This window comes from Pteropus medius, unplaced genomic scaffold, assembly GCF_902729225.1.
Source record: "Pteropus medius unplaced genomic scaffold, Ma_sr-lr_union100, whole genome shotgun sequence".
NCBI lineage: Eukaryota > Metazoa > Chordata > Mammalia > Chiroptera > Pteropodidae > Pteropus > Pteropus medius.
The window spans coordinates 20,094,319-20,109,118 of NW_024344240.1; the positions used below are offsets into that span (position 1 = coordinate 20,094,319).

A 14,800-nucleotide genomic window follows, 5' to 3' on the forward strand; every position below is an offset into this window, starting at 1 on the left:
AAAACATCTCTTTACATGGGCAATCTGAGAAATTCATCTATAGCAGGTCAAAGGTGAGTGCACTTAAGGCTCTAGGGTGGGAGAATGAGGAAAAAATAAAGATTTGTTTCCCAAATCATCTTCTTTCCCACACAGACTACAGTGACTTTGGTGGGCGTCGTCTCTCCAAGACACTCAGAGTGTGTGGCGAAGAATGTGGAAACCGGCAGGGAGCTCTGCAAGGGTCAAAGTCCACCCAACAAGACCTGCACCTGCAGCATCCCAACCAGAGCAACCGACAAAGGTAAGTGGACTCTTCGTTGCCTTTTTTGTTACAAGGTGAAGAAGGCAAGAGAACTTTCCCAGTTATACGACCCAGGAAGCAAGTTAAATAACAGGAAATATGAATAGTCCCGTGCTATAGACTCACTCTCTCCCTACGCTCTGTTTCCTGATTTTCACCTCTGCTCTACTTCATCCGTGACTGCAGGCCCCCACTATCAGACGTGACTGGAGAATGACTGAGGACGGTAGGTTGGATAGGCAAGTGAAGTAAAGCCAGAGACCACTGGGCTGACCCTACAGAAATGGTTCAGAGAATTCAGACATCTGAAAAGCTGGACTGTCTTTGGTGAGAAGAGAAAATAAAGTGACCAGTGTTCTATCATTGTAAGTTCATTGCATTCATTCATTCTTACCAAAAGCAGTTATTGAACGCTTACGATGCGCCAGATACTGCACCAGATGCTAGGTATACAATAACCAAAAAAGACCGATATAGTCCCTGGTCTTGGTATTTATAGCCTATTGGGGTAGAGATAAATAAACAGCTCGTTGCAATGTAGTGTATAAATACAGGGAACAGAGCATACCACGGGAAGCACATGAAAAGGGTGCCTAAGTAGACTTGGAGGTGGGAGAGAGGGCAAGGAAAGCTTCCTGGAGGATGAATAGGGTTGAGCCAGACACAGTGGAAGAAGAGTATTCCAATCGGAGACCCACTAGTGTGATGACCAGGAAAGAAAAAGCTGTGTTTGAGAAGCCAAAAGAAGCTCTATATGGCTAAGGCAAATGCGGTAGGGACAGGTGGAAAGCAGAGTGATAGAAAATGTATATCAAAAAAGTCACAAAGTGTCTGGCACAAGGTAGCCACTTACAATCAATAGATTTTTGTTGCGTGAATGAATGAATGGCGGCAGTTGGAGAATGGGCTGGAGGAGGGAAAGACCAAGTTCTGAAAGACAGAAGGAAGGCTATTGCAGTGATCCAGGTGAGGGGGACAGTGAGAGCTGTGGATGAAGCGGATGGATTTCAGAGATGGTTAGGAGTTACAATAGATCAAATGAGAATTCATGAGTCCCTTTGGGTGAGAAAGAAGTAGCAGAAAGTAAAGTCAAGTTCATGGTGCCATCTTCCTAGAATGCTGAAGGTCGTCATAATGGAGCTGTTTCTTGGTGAGAGCTGGTGTTACCTAATTAATCCTAAATTCCTCAAAAGAGATTGAATGCACCAAGCCAGAGAGCCAAGCTTTAAAAATGCCTCTCAGCCACTGGGCTCATGATGGCTGTTTGAGTCTGAATTGCTTGAAAAATTACTTCAATTTTCCATTTTTATTCGTCCACACTATACAGCTTTTGTGATATGCTTCTAGTTAATTTTGGTCATTAAAATGCAGATCTTGCTCACCTATAAAATATACTTCTTTAGTATTTGAGATAACCTTATAAAGTTAGCTGGTTGATTTTGGAGCCTCCATCAGTTGCACCTAACCTTTGCCTACCTGTTTTGAATGTCTTGCACATTCTGAGTAGGCATACTCACTTCCCATCTCTTGCACTCAGCCAGCCAATGGCCATTGCCAAACCAATGTCCGTGGCCTAGAGTAACCTCAACCCTCACACCAGATCCTGTTGCCCTTCCGCTTTAAAATATTGGGGGGAAGTCCATACAGCCTTACTGGATTCTGCTCTAACTGTCCTGGTCATTCCAGTGCCCCTTGGTCCCCCACTGGCACCCCAGTGTTGCTACCAGTGCGACGTGGACCTCAAACCTGTTTCCTTAACTCATAGCCTGTTTCCTTGACTGTGCCACTGTGTTTTTTCACCCAAGTTATTTTATATCCTCCAGAATAACTGTAAATGCTTTGAGAGCAGAGATCATAATATATTCATTTCCTTGTGGTTTTTCCCAATAGTGTTTTGTGCACAGGTGATACTCGGAAAAGTATGACTTTGCTATTCTTCATCACTAGACACTTGTAGATTCCATCGACATACATTTTCACTGGGCGTCCCTCGGTACTAAATTGTCCACATGTTTGTTCTACCAACACTTTGCAAGTGTCTGTTCAAATGCTCTTGCTGAGAGGTCATGCCAGCCTTCCAAACATCCTTGTCTTAGAACAGAGAATTATCATTTTAGACATACCTACTTTATGTGAGCAGAATTTTATGGGGCACCTGGCTCTCAGGATGAATGTTGTTGCTGTAGAGAAATAACTTAAAGTAAGAGCTCTCAGACTTTTAGAATCACACACTAATAAAATTTCAGTAAGAAAATTAGGAATGCCAACTTCTTATTCCGTCAGGTAAAGACTTTTATTTTAAAAGTATCATCTACTGTCAACACTAATTCATAAAAAGAAGATATTAATACCAAAATGGGTGGCAGTGAAAATACCACTGAGTAGAACTGGTCCCTGGACCAGTAGGATTTGAAAGGCACCTAAACCTGGCTATAGCCTATCATCATGTGGGGAATGTTGCAAACCACATATTCCCAGCCTTACTCCAGGCCTGCAAAGTCAGAATATCTAGGAACATGGCTCTGGAATCTATATTTTCATCCATTTCTCAAGTGATTCTGATAGACATCTTGGGTAGCATACGTATGTAAGTTAAAGAGATACAGGAAATACAACATTTCTCTAATGCTGATTTAGCACCGAGTTTATCTTTCTGACTTTATTCTTTTGAAGTTTTCTAACCAGTAGGTAGATTTTCAAATGCAAATAAGAAAACCTGCATCATAGATTTGGTGACACTTGATTCCAAGAAGATCAGGGATCCCAGCCCATGGAAACCACACTTTAGAGTTTGTTAGGTAAATATTTGTAGTGCAGATTTTTCTGAAGGTACAGGATTTCCTCTTTCACATTCTAGTTCTCATGTTCTAGGCACTTCTTGCTCAGTGACTTGTTTTATTCTTATGCTGTGGCCAATTACAAGTTGAGATAGTGATCCCGGGGAGAGTATGAGATGTAAATGGGCTGGAAAATGGCTTTTTCCTAGTGATTATCCACAGGAGGCCTGGAACACGAGATGGGCTGGGGTCTGTTTGGAGCCTTGTGTTATGCACTCTGGCTGCCTGACGTGAATGGCCCGCGGGGAAGAACCACATACTGATTGAAATGTGAGCGAACAGCTGGCACACCCCACCCTCTATGCATAGGAGGCAAAAATATTTATTTTTTGCATTTACAGCTTTGCTTGATGACAGTGAGCCTTCACCGTAAATGACTTTTTTTTCTCCTTTGCTCCAGATGTTTTAGTTGTCAACGTGACGTTCTCCTTCGGTTCTTGGCATTTATCAAAAAGATTCAACTTTACCAACTGCTCGTCATTCATAGAGTAAGATTTTACTTGAAATATAAATATTCTCTCATTGGTTTTAATTTAATTATTTGCTTTACTCCTTGACTTCCTAAAGAACTATTTTGTGGAGTAGAACTTTGCAAAGTACCTTTTGGAGCGTGGCCTAATGGGAGATGGGAGGGCCCCTGAGTTTAAGCTTGCACATCCAAGCCCTGATAAGCACGGAGAAGCAAGCAGCTCAGGGGCACACAGCTGTGCGGAGGTGTTTCTGTCAAGAGGGAAATGCATTTTCCCGAGCCCGAGAGGTGGCCTTGAAGCAAGTGTAGTAGAAGGCGTGCTGCTAGCTTCTCCACTGATTAGAATGGCTTTGGGAATTTGGGTCCAGGGAGAGGGCATGAGCATGAGATAAGGAAAAGTCATACTCGAGGAGAAGGACAAGATGAAGTCTCTTTCGAATCAAAGGCACATGTTAAACCCATAAACACAGACAACAGTATGGTGGTTATCAGAGGGAAAGGTGGAGTGGGGGGAGGATGAAGAGGGTAAAGGGATTGAATGTGGTGACAGAAGGAGACTAGATCCTGGGCGGTGAGCACACAAAGCAACATACAGATGATGTATTATAGAATTCTATACTTGAAACTTACATAATGATAATAACTAATGTCACCCCAATATTTAAAAAAAGGAACATGTTAATTCTGTCCCATACACATATCTTTTTTTTTTCTTCTGTTCTTTTCTTTCTTTCTACTACCTTTGGCCCTGGTGAGCTATGTAACCCCCTGATTTAGGGCCACACTATACTCTTTGCTTCTAAAGGAGAGAGAAGACAGAGGAAATATGTTTCTCAGATTCTTGATTTTTCAGTTGGAAGATGGGGTGGAGGTTCCCATAGAAACCACGTGAAGCTGTATTATTAGTGATTCTGTAGTTCATTCGGTGGTTTGATCGACCAGCTATGTGAGTACCAAATGTGAGCTTCTTTGGCCTGGTCTGGGAATCGTTTCTTTGGGAAAAATGAATTCAATCTCAAAACTGAGTTGGGAGGCCACTCTACAGCTATTAGAACAGGAGTCCCCGCAACTCATCTTTACCCTCCCCTGAGGGGTTGAGTTCAGTTATTTCTAATAAACTGAATGAATTTAGGGAGGGTAAAAAAACAAACTTGATGCAGAAAGCCTCAGAAGTCCATGAACATAGGGGAAGAAAGGGGAGAGTTAAATAGAATTTTATAGCTCAGAGAATTGAAACAGTACAGCTTCCCCACCCCCAGTTGCAGAGGCCGGACCAAAGCAGGTGACCCACTCCAGGTCCCACAGCCAGGTGATTAACAACTAAACCTCAGGCCCGCAGCTCCCCGGAGGGTGCGCGCCCTTTCCTTGGGCACTTGCTTCCTTTAGAAAAGCCCTTAGTATAGTAACTACCCCGAGGAGTTAGGATAGGAATATAAATCACAAACCAGCTTCTAGCACACTTTAGGCGGTCAGGTAAACACCAGTCTGGATTTTTTTTTCTCCCATTGAAACGACAGCGTCTATAGGTCAAAATCTCAGAACGCTTCAGCATTTCTTGAAGAATGTATAAAAATACGAATGGCGTCCCCTCTCCCTGTACCAGTCCTCTCCCTGTCGCTGGGCTTAGCCTCGTGGGACTGTTTCCAGACCGACCTGAATTTCTGTATTTATCATTCCTCCTTTAACTCCGATTATCCTATTAAGTGCTTTTCAAGCTCTCCACTATTATCCATGCACGATAGATTATTTGATTAGCAGACACAATTCTTCCTCAATTTGATTAAAAAGCAAACACTGGCACCCCATTCCCTCTGCTTGCCAGGTAACACTTTTGGCTTCGCATCTTCCAGGCAGTTGACGGTGTTACTGCTCCAGTGAGTGAGGACATGCTGATATTGGGGTGGGGTTGGGGGAGACCAGTTTCCAGAAGGAGACTTACCTGAGGGTAGACAGACAAACGGACCTGGATTGAGAAATGGATCTAGTGTGTTCTTGTTATCTACCTGCACAACTGGTGACCCCAGCTTCAGGTTTCCATAGCAACAGGTATGATGCTGGTCCGGCAGCCTGAGGGCCGCCCAGAGCAGGGCACAAAGTCAGTGCTCTATCTTCAGCCTCAAAGGACTGTCCTGTCTCCCCTGGGTTCATCACAGTCTGTTTAGGGATATTTTCTTCTTCTTCCAAATGCTCACATGCCTCATCACAGAGGGAGATTCTAGGATATGAAGATTTTCCTAAAAATGTATGAATTAAGTTGGTTTTCCATGTTGCCAGGTGCCCAGTGTGTATTGGAACTGGCTGTGCTTGGTGTGAAAGTGAGAGAAAGTGTATCCATCCCTTCACAGCTTGCAGCTCCTCTGATTACAGCAGAAACCAGGTAAAGTGACATTTTTGGTATTACAAGTTTAACCAAAAATAAATGTTGGTGACCACCAGCCTGTCTTTTGTGTTTATTTCAAACTCTGAATCTCCCACCCATCCGGATGTTGAAGGGATGTTCTTCATTTCAGGAACCTTGTCAAGTTGCGGTTGAGAAGCGGGCACCATCCAACACAGCAGATGGAGGAGGGTTCAAGAATAAGTTTAGCAGAACCAGCCCAGGCTTGCAGGTCAGACCCTGTTTTTGTGTTGATAATGGAAAAATCTCCCTTTAAATGACAATAACAACTACCACTTTGGGTTCCTTTTTAAAGTTCCCTATTTTACTTTCTGCCAAAATTCCCTTTTTTACCTTTGGTTTAAACCGAGTTTCATTTAATTGGCTCAATACATCAAAGGCTGAACACTCACATAAAAGAAATTAAAATTCCGTAATTATGAAAAATGATGTTGTTCCGGGGGGGAGTAAAATTTTAAAGGTGACTTTGTGGCTCACTTGGGGAGAATTAGATGGAAGTATGTAGCACATAGTACTGAAGGGATTTCAGTTTGAACCATGTATTACGATTGCATTTCTGGGGATTATGTGCAATGGAGAATATGCAAAGTGTATACACAAACTGTGGCTACATTGTTTTCTTTCCTTTATAGAGCCGATCTAACCAGTGGTTAATTACTTTAAAACAAAATTTGTTTCTATATAATATAGGTACCTTTCTCTCCACTTCTCAAAACATGGTTATTTTCCATGAGATTTCCTTGGAAATTCCTCTTATTTTCTTCAGGGTAAATCACCAAGCTCAGTTAACAGACATATTTAAAAAGAGAAGAGGTGACAATATAAACATTTCCTGGCAGACATGGTGGCTGTGCTTAGAGAGCACAGAAGTACTGGCTTCATGCAGTTAACAAAAATTAATTGAGCATCTACTAGGTGGTAAAAAACAGACAAGTTCTTGTTTTCGTTAACCTTGGGGTTTAGTGAGAGCAGACAAAACTACAGCATGTTTTTTTTTTTAAAGGTTCAATTTTATATTTTGCAACTAATTTGTGGCTTTGTTTTATCCATGTACTGCTATTTAAGATCGAGTGCCAGTATAAAAAAGTAACACCTTTTTAATCACTACAGAGAAGTTGATAGAAACTTTAGGTGAATTAAAAACAGGCAAAGGGAACATGAATCGAAATGGATTATGAAGTTAATTAAAAACATTAGAAAAACTTGGCATGCCAATATTCCAGAATGTAAAAGTCAGTGAGGTTTTATTAAGTGATGGGCTTATTAAGTGATGGACCTTTCTCTTCCCATTGGTTTATAAAACTAAGACATAGCAACAAGAACTCGAATCAAAAAGGCAGTGGCTTTTTTAAAAAATTAAATTTTTCTTTCGTTATTTCAGGTTTTTTTTTTTTTTTAATTTTGGCAAGATATGCATAGCATAAGATTTCCCATCTTATAAAAGTGTACAGTGTAGTGTGTGTTAAGTACAGTCACACTGTTAGGCAACCATCACCATCATCAATCGCCAGAACACATTTCATCTTGCAAAACCGAAACTCTGTACCCATTAAATAATAACTCTTCATTTTGCCTTCCACCCAGATCCTGGCAAATCACCATTCTACTTTCTATCTCTGTGGATTTGATTGCCATAGGTGCCTCATATAAATGGAATCATGCAAAATTTGTCTTTTCGTGACTGGTTTATTTCACTTAACATAATGTCCTCACTGTTCATGCATTTCGTAGCATAGGTCAGAATTTCCTTCCTTTTTAAGGCTAAATGATATTCCATTGCATGGACAGACCACATTTTGTTTACCTATTCAGCTCAATGAATATTTGTGTTGCTTCGACTTTTTGGCATGTCGTTTGTGTTTTTTGTTGTTGTCAAGTTGTAGGAGTTTGCTCTTTATCCTGGATATCAATCTCTTATTGGAGATATGATTTACAAATATTTTCTCCTATTCCATAGGATGCCTTTTCACTCAGTTGACTATGTCCTTTGCACACAAGTGCCTGATTCATTTTGATGAAGTCCAATTTATATATTTTTTCTTTTGCTGCCTGTGCTTTGGATATCATACCAAGAAATCATTCCCAAATCCAATTTCCTTAAGCTTTTCTCCCATATTTTCCTCTGAGAGTTTTATCTCTTAGGTTTAGAGCTTTGTTCCATTTCGAGTTAATTTTTGTATACGGCGTAAAGTAAGAGTCCAGCTTCATTCTTTTGCATGCAGATATTCAGTTTTTCTGGTACCATTTGTTGAAAAGACTGTTCTTTTCCCGCTGAACAGTCTCATCTCCCTCTTGAAAATCATTTAACTGTAAATGTGAGAATTTATCTCTGGGCTTTATTTCCATTGATCTGTATGTCTGTCTTTATACCCATAACACACTGTTTTGATTACTGTAGCTTTGTAATAAGTTTTGAAACCAGAAAGTGTGAGTTCTTCAAATTTATTCTTCTTATTCAAGATTGTTTTGGAAAAATTAAACATTTTTTTGAGATAATTGTAGATTCACATGTAATTATAAGAAAATAAAACAGAGATCTCATATATCTTTTCCCCAGTTTCCCCCAATAGTAACATTTTAAAAAACTATACCACATCATCACAGCCAGGATACTGACAGTGACAACAGTCAAGATAACAGAGCAGCTCTGTCACCCTGTGTTGTTTGCTTATAGCCACACCCACTTCCCTCCACCTCCCACTCCCCTTCTCTGCCCCCTGGCAACCACTGATCTGTTCTGTTTCTGTGATTTTATCATGACAAGAATTTTATGTAAATGGAATCATCCAGATGTATCCTTTTGGAATTGGCTTTTTTAACTCAACGTAATTCTGTGCAAATTCATCCAAGTTCTTTTATGTATCAATAATTTAGTCCTTTTTATTGATGAGTAGTGGTCCAGGCAATGGCTTTTTAAATTTCTTTTAAAGAAAAAAAATAATAAAGTCACAGTACCTTGGTTTCTTGTATTGTCTTCCGGCATCTTTTGACCTTTGTTATTGTGTGTTAAAAAGAACCAGAGTCACCAAGAGAGCAGGAAGAAGCTGAAAATAAACAAAAGCCCTGACCTGTCTCCAGTGCTTCTCTGTGAATGACCCTTCTTTATTTGGTGAAAGACATTTTGTTGATACTGAAATGTTGTTTTAAATATGACTCAAAACAGAATCTCAATTTTGGTTGATGGGGAATGGAGTATTATTATTTGTCGTGGGAGGAATTTCTCATGCTCTGTGTAGCACTGCTGTCTTTCATTATCATGAGGAATATAAAACTCCAGGTTTGCAGTTTGAGTCCCCAAACTTAAAGCACTGAGCACTCTCTTCCTAGCGGAAAAGCCATCAAGAGCATTCCTTCAAGGCATCTTCCCACGTCACATATGTACTGAGTGCTTCTTATGTGCCAGGCATTGGGGACACAAGATGTGAATGCTGTAGACTGTCTCGAGCTTCACGATTCTGAGCTTGAGTTGATTGTTCTTACAGGTATTTATGGAGCACTTATTAGGTGCCATTTTCCTGAGCTCCATAGATATAATGAGGAGGACGCAAATGAATCAGGCACCTCTCTTGCCATCAGTCTCAAGAATCTTATACATGAGTTCATAAGTAAGAATACATAATTAAAAAAGAAAAAATGTTAACATAGGGAAAGTACCAGAGAATCTACAAACCCAGAGAGCCTCCCTGTGCCTGGGGCCTTATCTTAGAGGCATTTCTGCTTATTTAAACCCAGTGCCTGGCAGTTTAAAACACTTAATCAGTGTGGTTGGTTAAGTCTTTGATTGATGGACGGCTTGATTGACAGAGATGGTATTTCAGCCAACCTTTGAGTGATGAGAAGCATCTAGATGCAAGGGGACCGAGGAGTGGATATTCTAAGCAGAGGGACTAGCATAAGCAAAAGCGTAGTGGAGGCACCAGAAAATTCCAGGGCACCCATTCTAGGATACCTCAAGTAATTAAATTTGGCTAGAACAGAAGGTTGCATGAAATTATGGAACGTCAGTTTGAAATGACCCCGAAGCCTGCATCTACAGGGCCTAACACATCAGGCCTAGGAGTTTTGACTTTGTTCTTCAGTGGCAAAAAATGTCGAAGACTTTTTTTTAGTCTTATCCGTCCATAGTTCTGATTTGTGACCTTTTATTTTTTTTGATGTATGAATTTTTTTATCCAAAGAAGTGGCACTTATAAGTTTCCTGCTTCAAACCAAGTTTGGGCCTGTTGCCCTGGCAGTTTCGTGACCTATGACTCATCCCTATACCCTGACCTAAAAATAAGTACTGTCATTTACTGGGGGGTAGGGGAGAGGGGTGGTGCTCCATTAAGGGAAAGCATCACCCAAATAGGGAAATGAACTCAAAAATCGACGTTCGACCTCTGGATGAAAAATATTTTCAGCTATAAAGGCCAGTCTCTCTCAGAGATGGTTGGCCCTGTTGCCCTGCTCTAACCTCTTTTCCTTCCTTTTTATGTCTTGTATCTGGTGCCTCTGCCTGCTGAGAGGAGAGGTGGCTGCTCTCTCTTTCCTGTTGTCAAGGAAAGGTTGTGAAGATCTATGATATGATGTTGTTCTAATATCTGTTGTTGTTCTTCATGGTATGCTTATCACCATAGGGCAGAAATGAACCACACAAAGCCGCGTCTCCTCTCTTGAGGAGTTTATATCCAAATTGTTCCTCTTTTTCTTCCTTTATCACTTTGGAATGTGCTTTTAAATTTGTCATAGGCAATCCAAAAGGATTCTTTCAGGGACCTTGCCTTTAAAAGTGAAATTCACTTTAATATATTAATCGTTGGATAGCTCCTATGGGCCTACCACTGTACTAGGTGCTGTGGGATTCAGTTCTGATTGGTCATTCATTCATTCATTCATTCATTCATTCAAAATGTGTTTATTGAACACCTACTGTGCGCTAGACAGGTGGGCAAAATGTGTCCCCTTATGGAGCTTACATTGTAGAACTTACAGTGTTTTGGAGGAAGTAAGATTCCTTTTCAAGCAGCAGTCGAGTGTGTAGAACAGAAAAAGATATAAGAAGGAATGCCAGAATATACTAAATTAAATAACGATAGCTAATATTTGTTGAACCTATGCTATGTCCTAATCTCAGAGCATCTATTTAAGCTTCGCAATGGACCTCTTTTTCCCATTTTATAGACAAATTTTACAGAGGGTAAATAGAAAGTAAACAATAGGAAAGAGATTTGAACCCAGGCAGTCTGATGCCAGAGGCCACAGTTTTAACCACTGCTCTCCGTTGTTTGACCTCAACTTAATATAAACAAGTATTAAACTATGTAGTATTGATGATGAAAGTCAGTCCAGGATGGAGGAAACTAATATTGGCTTCTCTTGTCATTTGGCTATAAAGCCTGCCCCATCTGTTACACAGATGTGGGGTGGGACCGAGACCTCAAGCCTGGGCAGACGGTGAGGGGAGCGTATTAGCATCAAAGCCTCTGGAGGAGAGGAGTAGGTTGCGAGGTATCAGAGCGAAGGAGTCAGACCCAGGCAAGGCCAGCGTTTACGCCGAGACTGAGATGGAAACTGAGGCCCTTAGGAGAGTGGAGCAGCAAGAATCTGTGCTGAATTTGAAACTGAGCAGAGACGTGGATTTCGAGTGGTTCAATTTAATCTGCACTCAGGGGTTTCTACTGGAGAGGAGGAGCCCTTCCTCCCAACCCCCCATCATGGAGCCCTGGTTGGCCAGTACAGTTCTGAGGAGCCACACTAAGGACATTCAGTGAGAAAGGATAACAACTTTGCTGGCAGCCCCACCCTGGGCCATGTCAGCCTCACACAGGGCCTTGGTCTGTTGCCTGCTCCTTGGAAGTCTTCAGGTCTATCTCGGTCGGCACTCTAGCTCTAGCCAGTTCCTGGGACCACCTGGAAGTTACATCCCAAGTTTCTGGGGCCTGTCCCAGGGCCTCCAGGAAGGCGCATTTGCCTGGGTGCTGAGCATCAGACAGATAACCTTTTTGTTCCACATAACTCTAATTTTTCTTTCATAGGATTGTATTTTGCTTTTTTCTTTCCATATCTCACTTCTTTTTATACTTTACCATCCCCACTGCTCTTCTCAGTGCATACATTTTTTAAATTTATTTCTTCTGTCTCTCTCGCTCATTAATAAAGATGTTAAATAATTCTGAACCAAACACTAACCTCTGTAGAGTCCTACAGGACACTTTCCTGTAATTAGCTATGCCACCTTTCATCTCTCTAATGTCCCTTAGTTTCAGATTTCCAGCTGGTTTTGAATCCATGTGACTTTTTATCTAGTCTCATTTGAACCAATTTCATGACTGAATATCTGTGAGATGTTTTAGTTGATTCAGATCCAGGCCTGTGGAGAGCTTTGCTATATTCAGATTTTTAAAAACATTAATAGAGTACAATTTGGTCTTAATAAACTGAGCCTTCCTAATGTACCACTTTCCAATATTCTTTTCAATCATAGCAATATTTTCTCCATTAATGTCATGGTAATTTGAATTGTGTTGACGTCAGACTTCACAAAAGGTACTCTTACTGTCAGGAATAATCCTCTTAGACCTTTTAAAAGATAACTATTTCTTAGTGGTTGTGCTATTTCCAATATCCTATAATGACTTTATTTTTAAAAAATAAATAGTTGGGTATTTTGTAATCACCTAATTAACCAGTTTCTAATGTACTTTTTTGTACAAAACAGGGAGTGATTTAAACACGTGAGCAGCTAGAGCTCATATTATTTTATTAAATAATTTAAAATCGTGCAGCCATTTAAAAACAACTCTAAGTCTTTGAAATGTAACTGATAAGTGGTGGACTATTCTGAGGTTAATTTCTGGACACCAGAGGGCTGTGAGAGTTATAGTCTGTGGTATTTTGATTTGATATATGGAAATCCTTAGACATAGGATGGGAGAGGAATCTCACTATAGGGCTGTAAGAAATTGTCTTTTTGTATCAAGCTAGATTATGTTTTTAAATTAACCAAACCCTTCGATGTATAAGCTTGTGTGTGGGGCCCACTACTTCATGTCGGGTTGTAAATTAACTCTTGATTAAAATTAAAAAATCGATCTAAAATATTAGATGTGTGGAACAGTTGTGGAGCAATCATTCTTTGCCTTTTATCTGTACTGGATTTTAAAAATCCTTATCAATAAAAATAGAAAATATTATATTTCTAAGAATTATTGCAGCGATATGGTACAGCCATGTAGCTACCTAATCTTTTTTTTTTTTCCTTTATACCTGCACCGTTTATTTAATGAGGTCCTCTTGGTAGCCCTTTGGCTCACTTATTAAGATTAAGAGAGATTCTCCAAGCAAACAAAGGACAACTAATCTGACCCTCTTTGAAAGCAGATGAGAAGCATCTGGTTTCATGAGATAGGCCAGGGCTGGATTCCATCCTAGACAGCCAATGGAAACTTTTAAACAATAAGGTTTTAAAATGAAATCCTTTTGAAGTAGCAGAGCTGTCTCTACTCCGGGGGAAATGAAAAGTTAAGGCGATGTGGCAGATCCTCTGATGGTAGAGAATCTGTAGAGCCATTTACGGAGCAAACTATAACCCCCTTGAAAATCTCGTGTACACTAGTTATAAGGCTCTCTTTATCCTCTACTGAGAATAGAGAAGTAGCATTTACTTGGCGTGTTTGAAAATTTTGTTTGAACAGACATCAACCGTATAATTATAAGAAGTGAAGAGGAATAGCTAGAAAGAAACCTGGGACTCAGTTGACTTGGGTGTAAATATGAGTCTGCATTGACGTTCACATAAAATAAAACACAGTTTCTCTTGTCCCCCTAGGAAGACAGTGGACACCTCAAGTGTAGAAGTCAGCAGATTTTTTCTACAAAGAGCCAGACAACAAACATTTTAGGCTTTGTGAGCTCTGAGTTCTCTTGTAACTACTCAGCTCTGCTGCCGTAGTGTGAAAGCAGCACAGACAATACATAAGTGAGTGGGCGTGGTCGTGTTCCAAAAACACTTTCTTTATGGACACTGAAATTTGAATTTAACGTATTTTCACATGTCATGGAATAATTTTTCTTCTTTTACCATTTTCTCGTGGGCCATATAAAAACAAGCCATAGGCCGGATTTGCCTGCTTCAGGCAAATCCAATAGTTTGCCAACTCCTGATCTAGTGTACACAGCGTGTTCCCCCCACGATACCTAGTGCCGTCCTAGGGACCCTGTAGGTGTTCAGTAAATACTTGTTCACTTAGTTGTCATGATGTCAGAGCAAAGAGTAAGCCTTTTGCTATACAACACACACTTGACATTTACAAGAGATTTATCTCTAAGTCTTTGCTAATCCCCCATTCCAAAGTACCACTCTTGCAGATAATTTCTCCCATAAAATGCACTCAAGGATAACAGAATAATTAAAGTGACCCTTTCAGGCCCTTCACGATTCTATAAATATGGGCTAAAGTCTTTTACTAAGTGATTAAAATAAATTCTGTCACCAAAATCAATTCTCTGTCACATTACATCATTGCTGTGATGACATTAACAATGAGTTTACCTCAGTCTGAAAAACTAATCCATAGCGATAATGAGTGATGGTGACCTCTCTACTATATAGCACCTGTGTTAGCCAAGGAGCAGAATGATGAGACGTCTCAGCAGGATGGGCGGGCCCAGCAGCCCAGCCATTCCAGTGAGTGTCACACATACAGAGGAGCAGAGAATACTAGGTTACTTCAAGAGGCAGGTGTTGGACATGACTAAAGCTCCTCCAGTGCCTTAAGTGGCTTCCTCCTAAACTTTATCCTCTAAGCGGTTACACTTGGCGTTTATGCCTTAGC

General features: G+C 40.5%; 1 protein-coding gene across 2 annotated transcripts in view; it reads left to right on the forward strand.

The window, feature by feature from the left end:
• PLXNC1 (plexin C1) overlaps nucleotides 1-14,800 on the forward strand; it is a 139,278-nt gene that overhangs the window by 59,874 nt on the left and 64,604 nt on the right. For both annotated transcript variants that reach the window (XM_039869055.1, XM_039869056.1), the window contains exons 6-9: nucleotides 136-283; nucleotides 3,521-3,608; nucleotides 5,864-5,966; nucleotides 6,100-6,198. In XM_039869055.1, coding sequence (XP_039724989.1) covers nucleotides 136-283; nucleotides 3,521-3,608; nucleotides 5,864-5,966; nucleotides 6,100-6,198 — 438 coding nt within the window. The remainder of the gene's footprint in view (nucleotides 1-135; nucleotides 284-3,520; nucleotides 3,609-5,863; nucleotides 5,967-6,099; nucleotides 6,199-14,800) is intronic.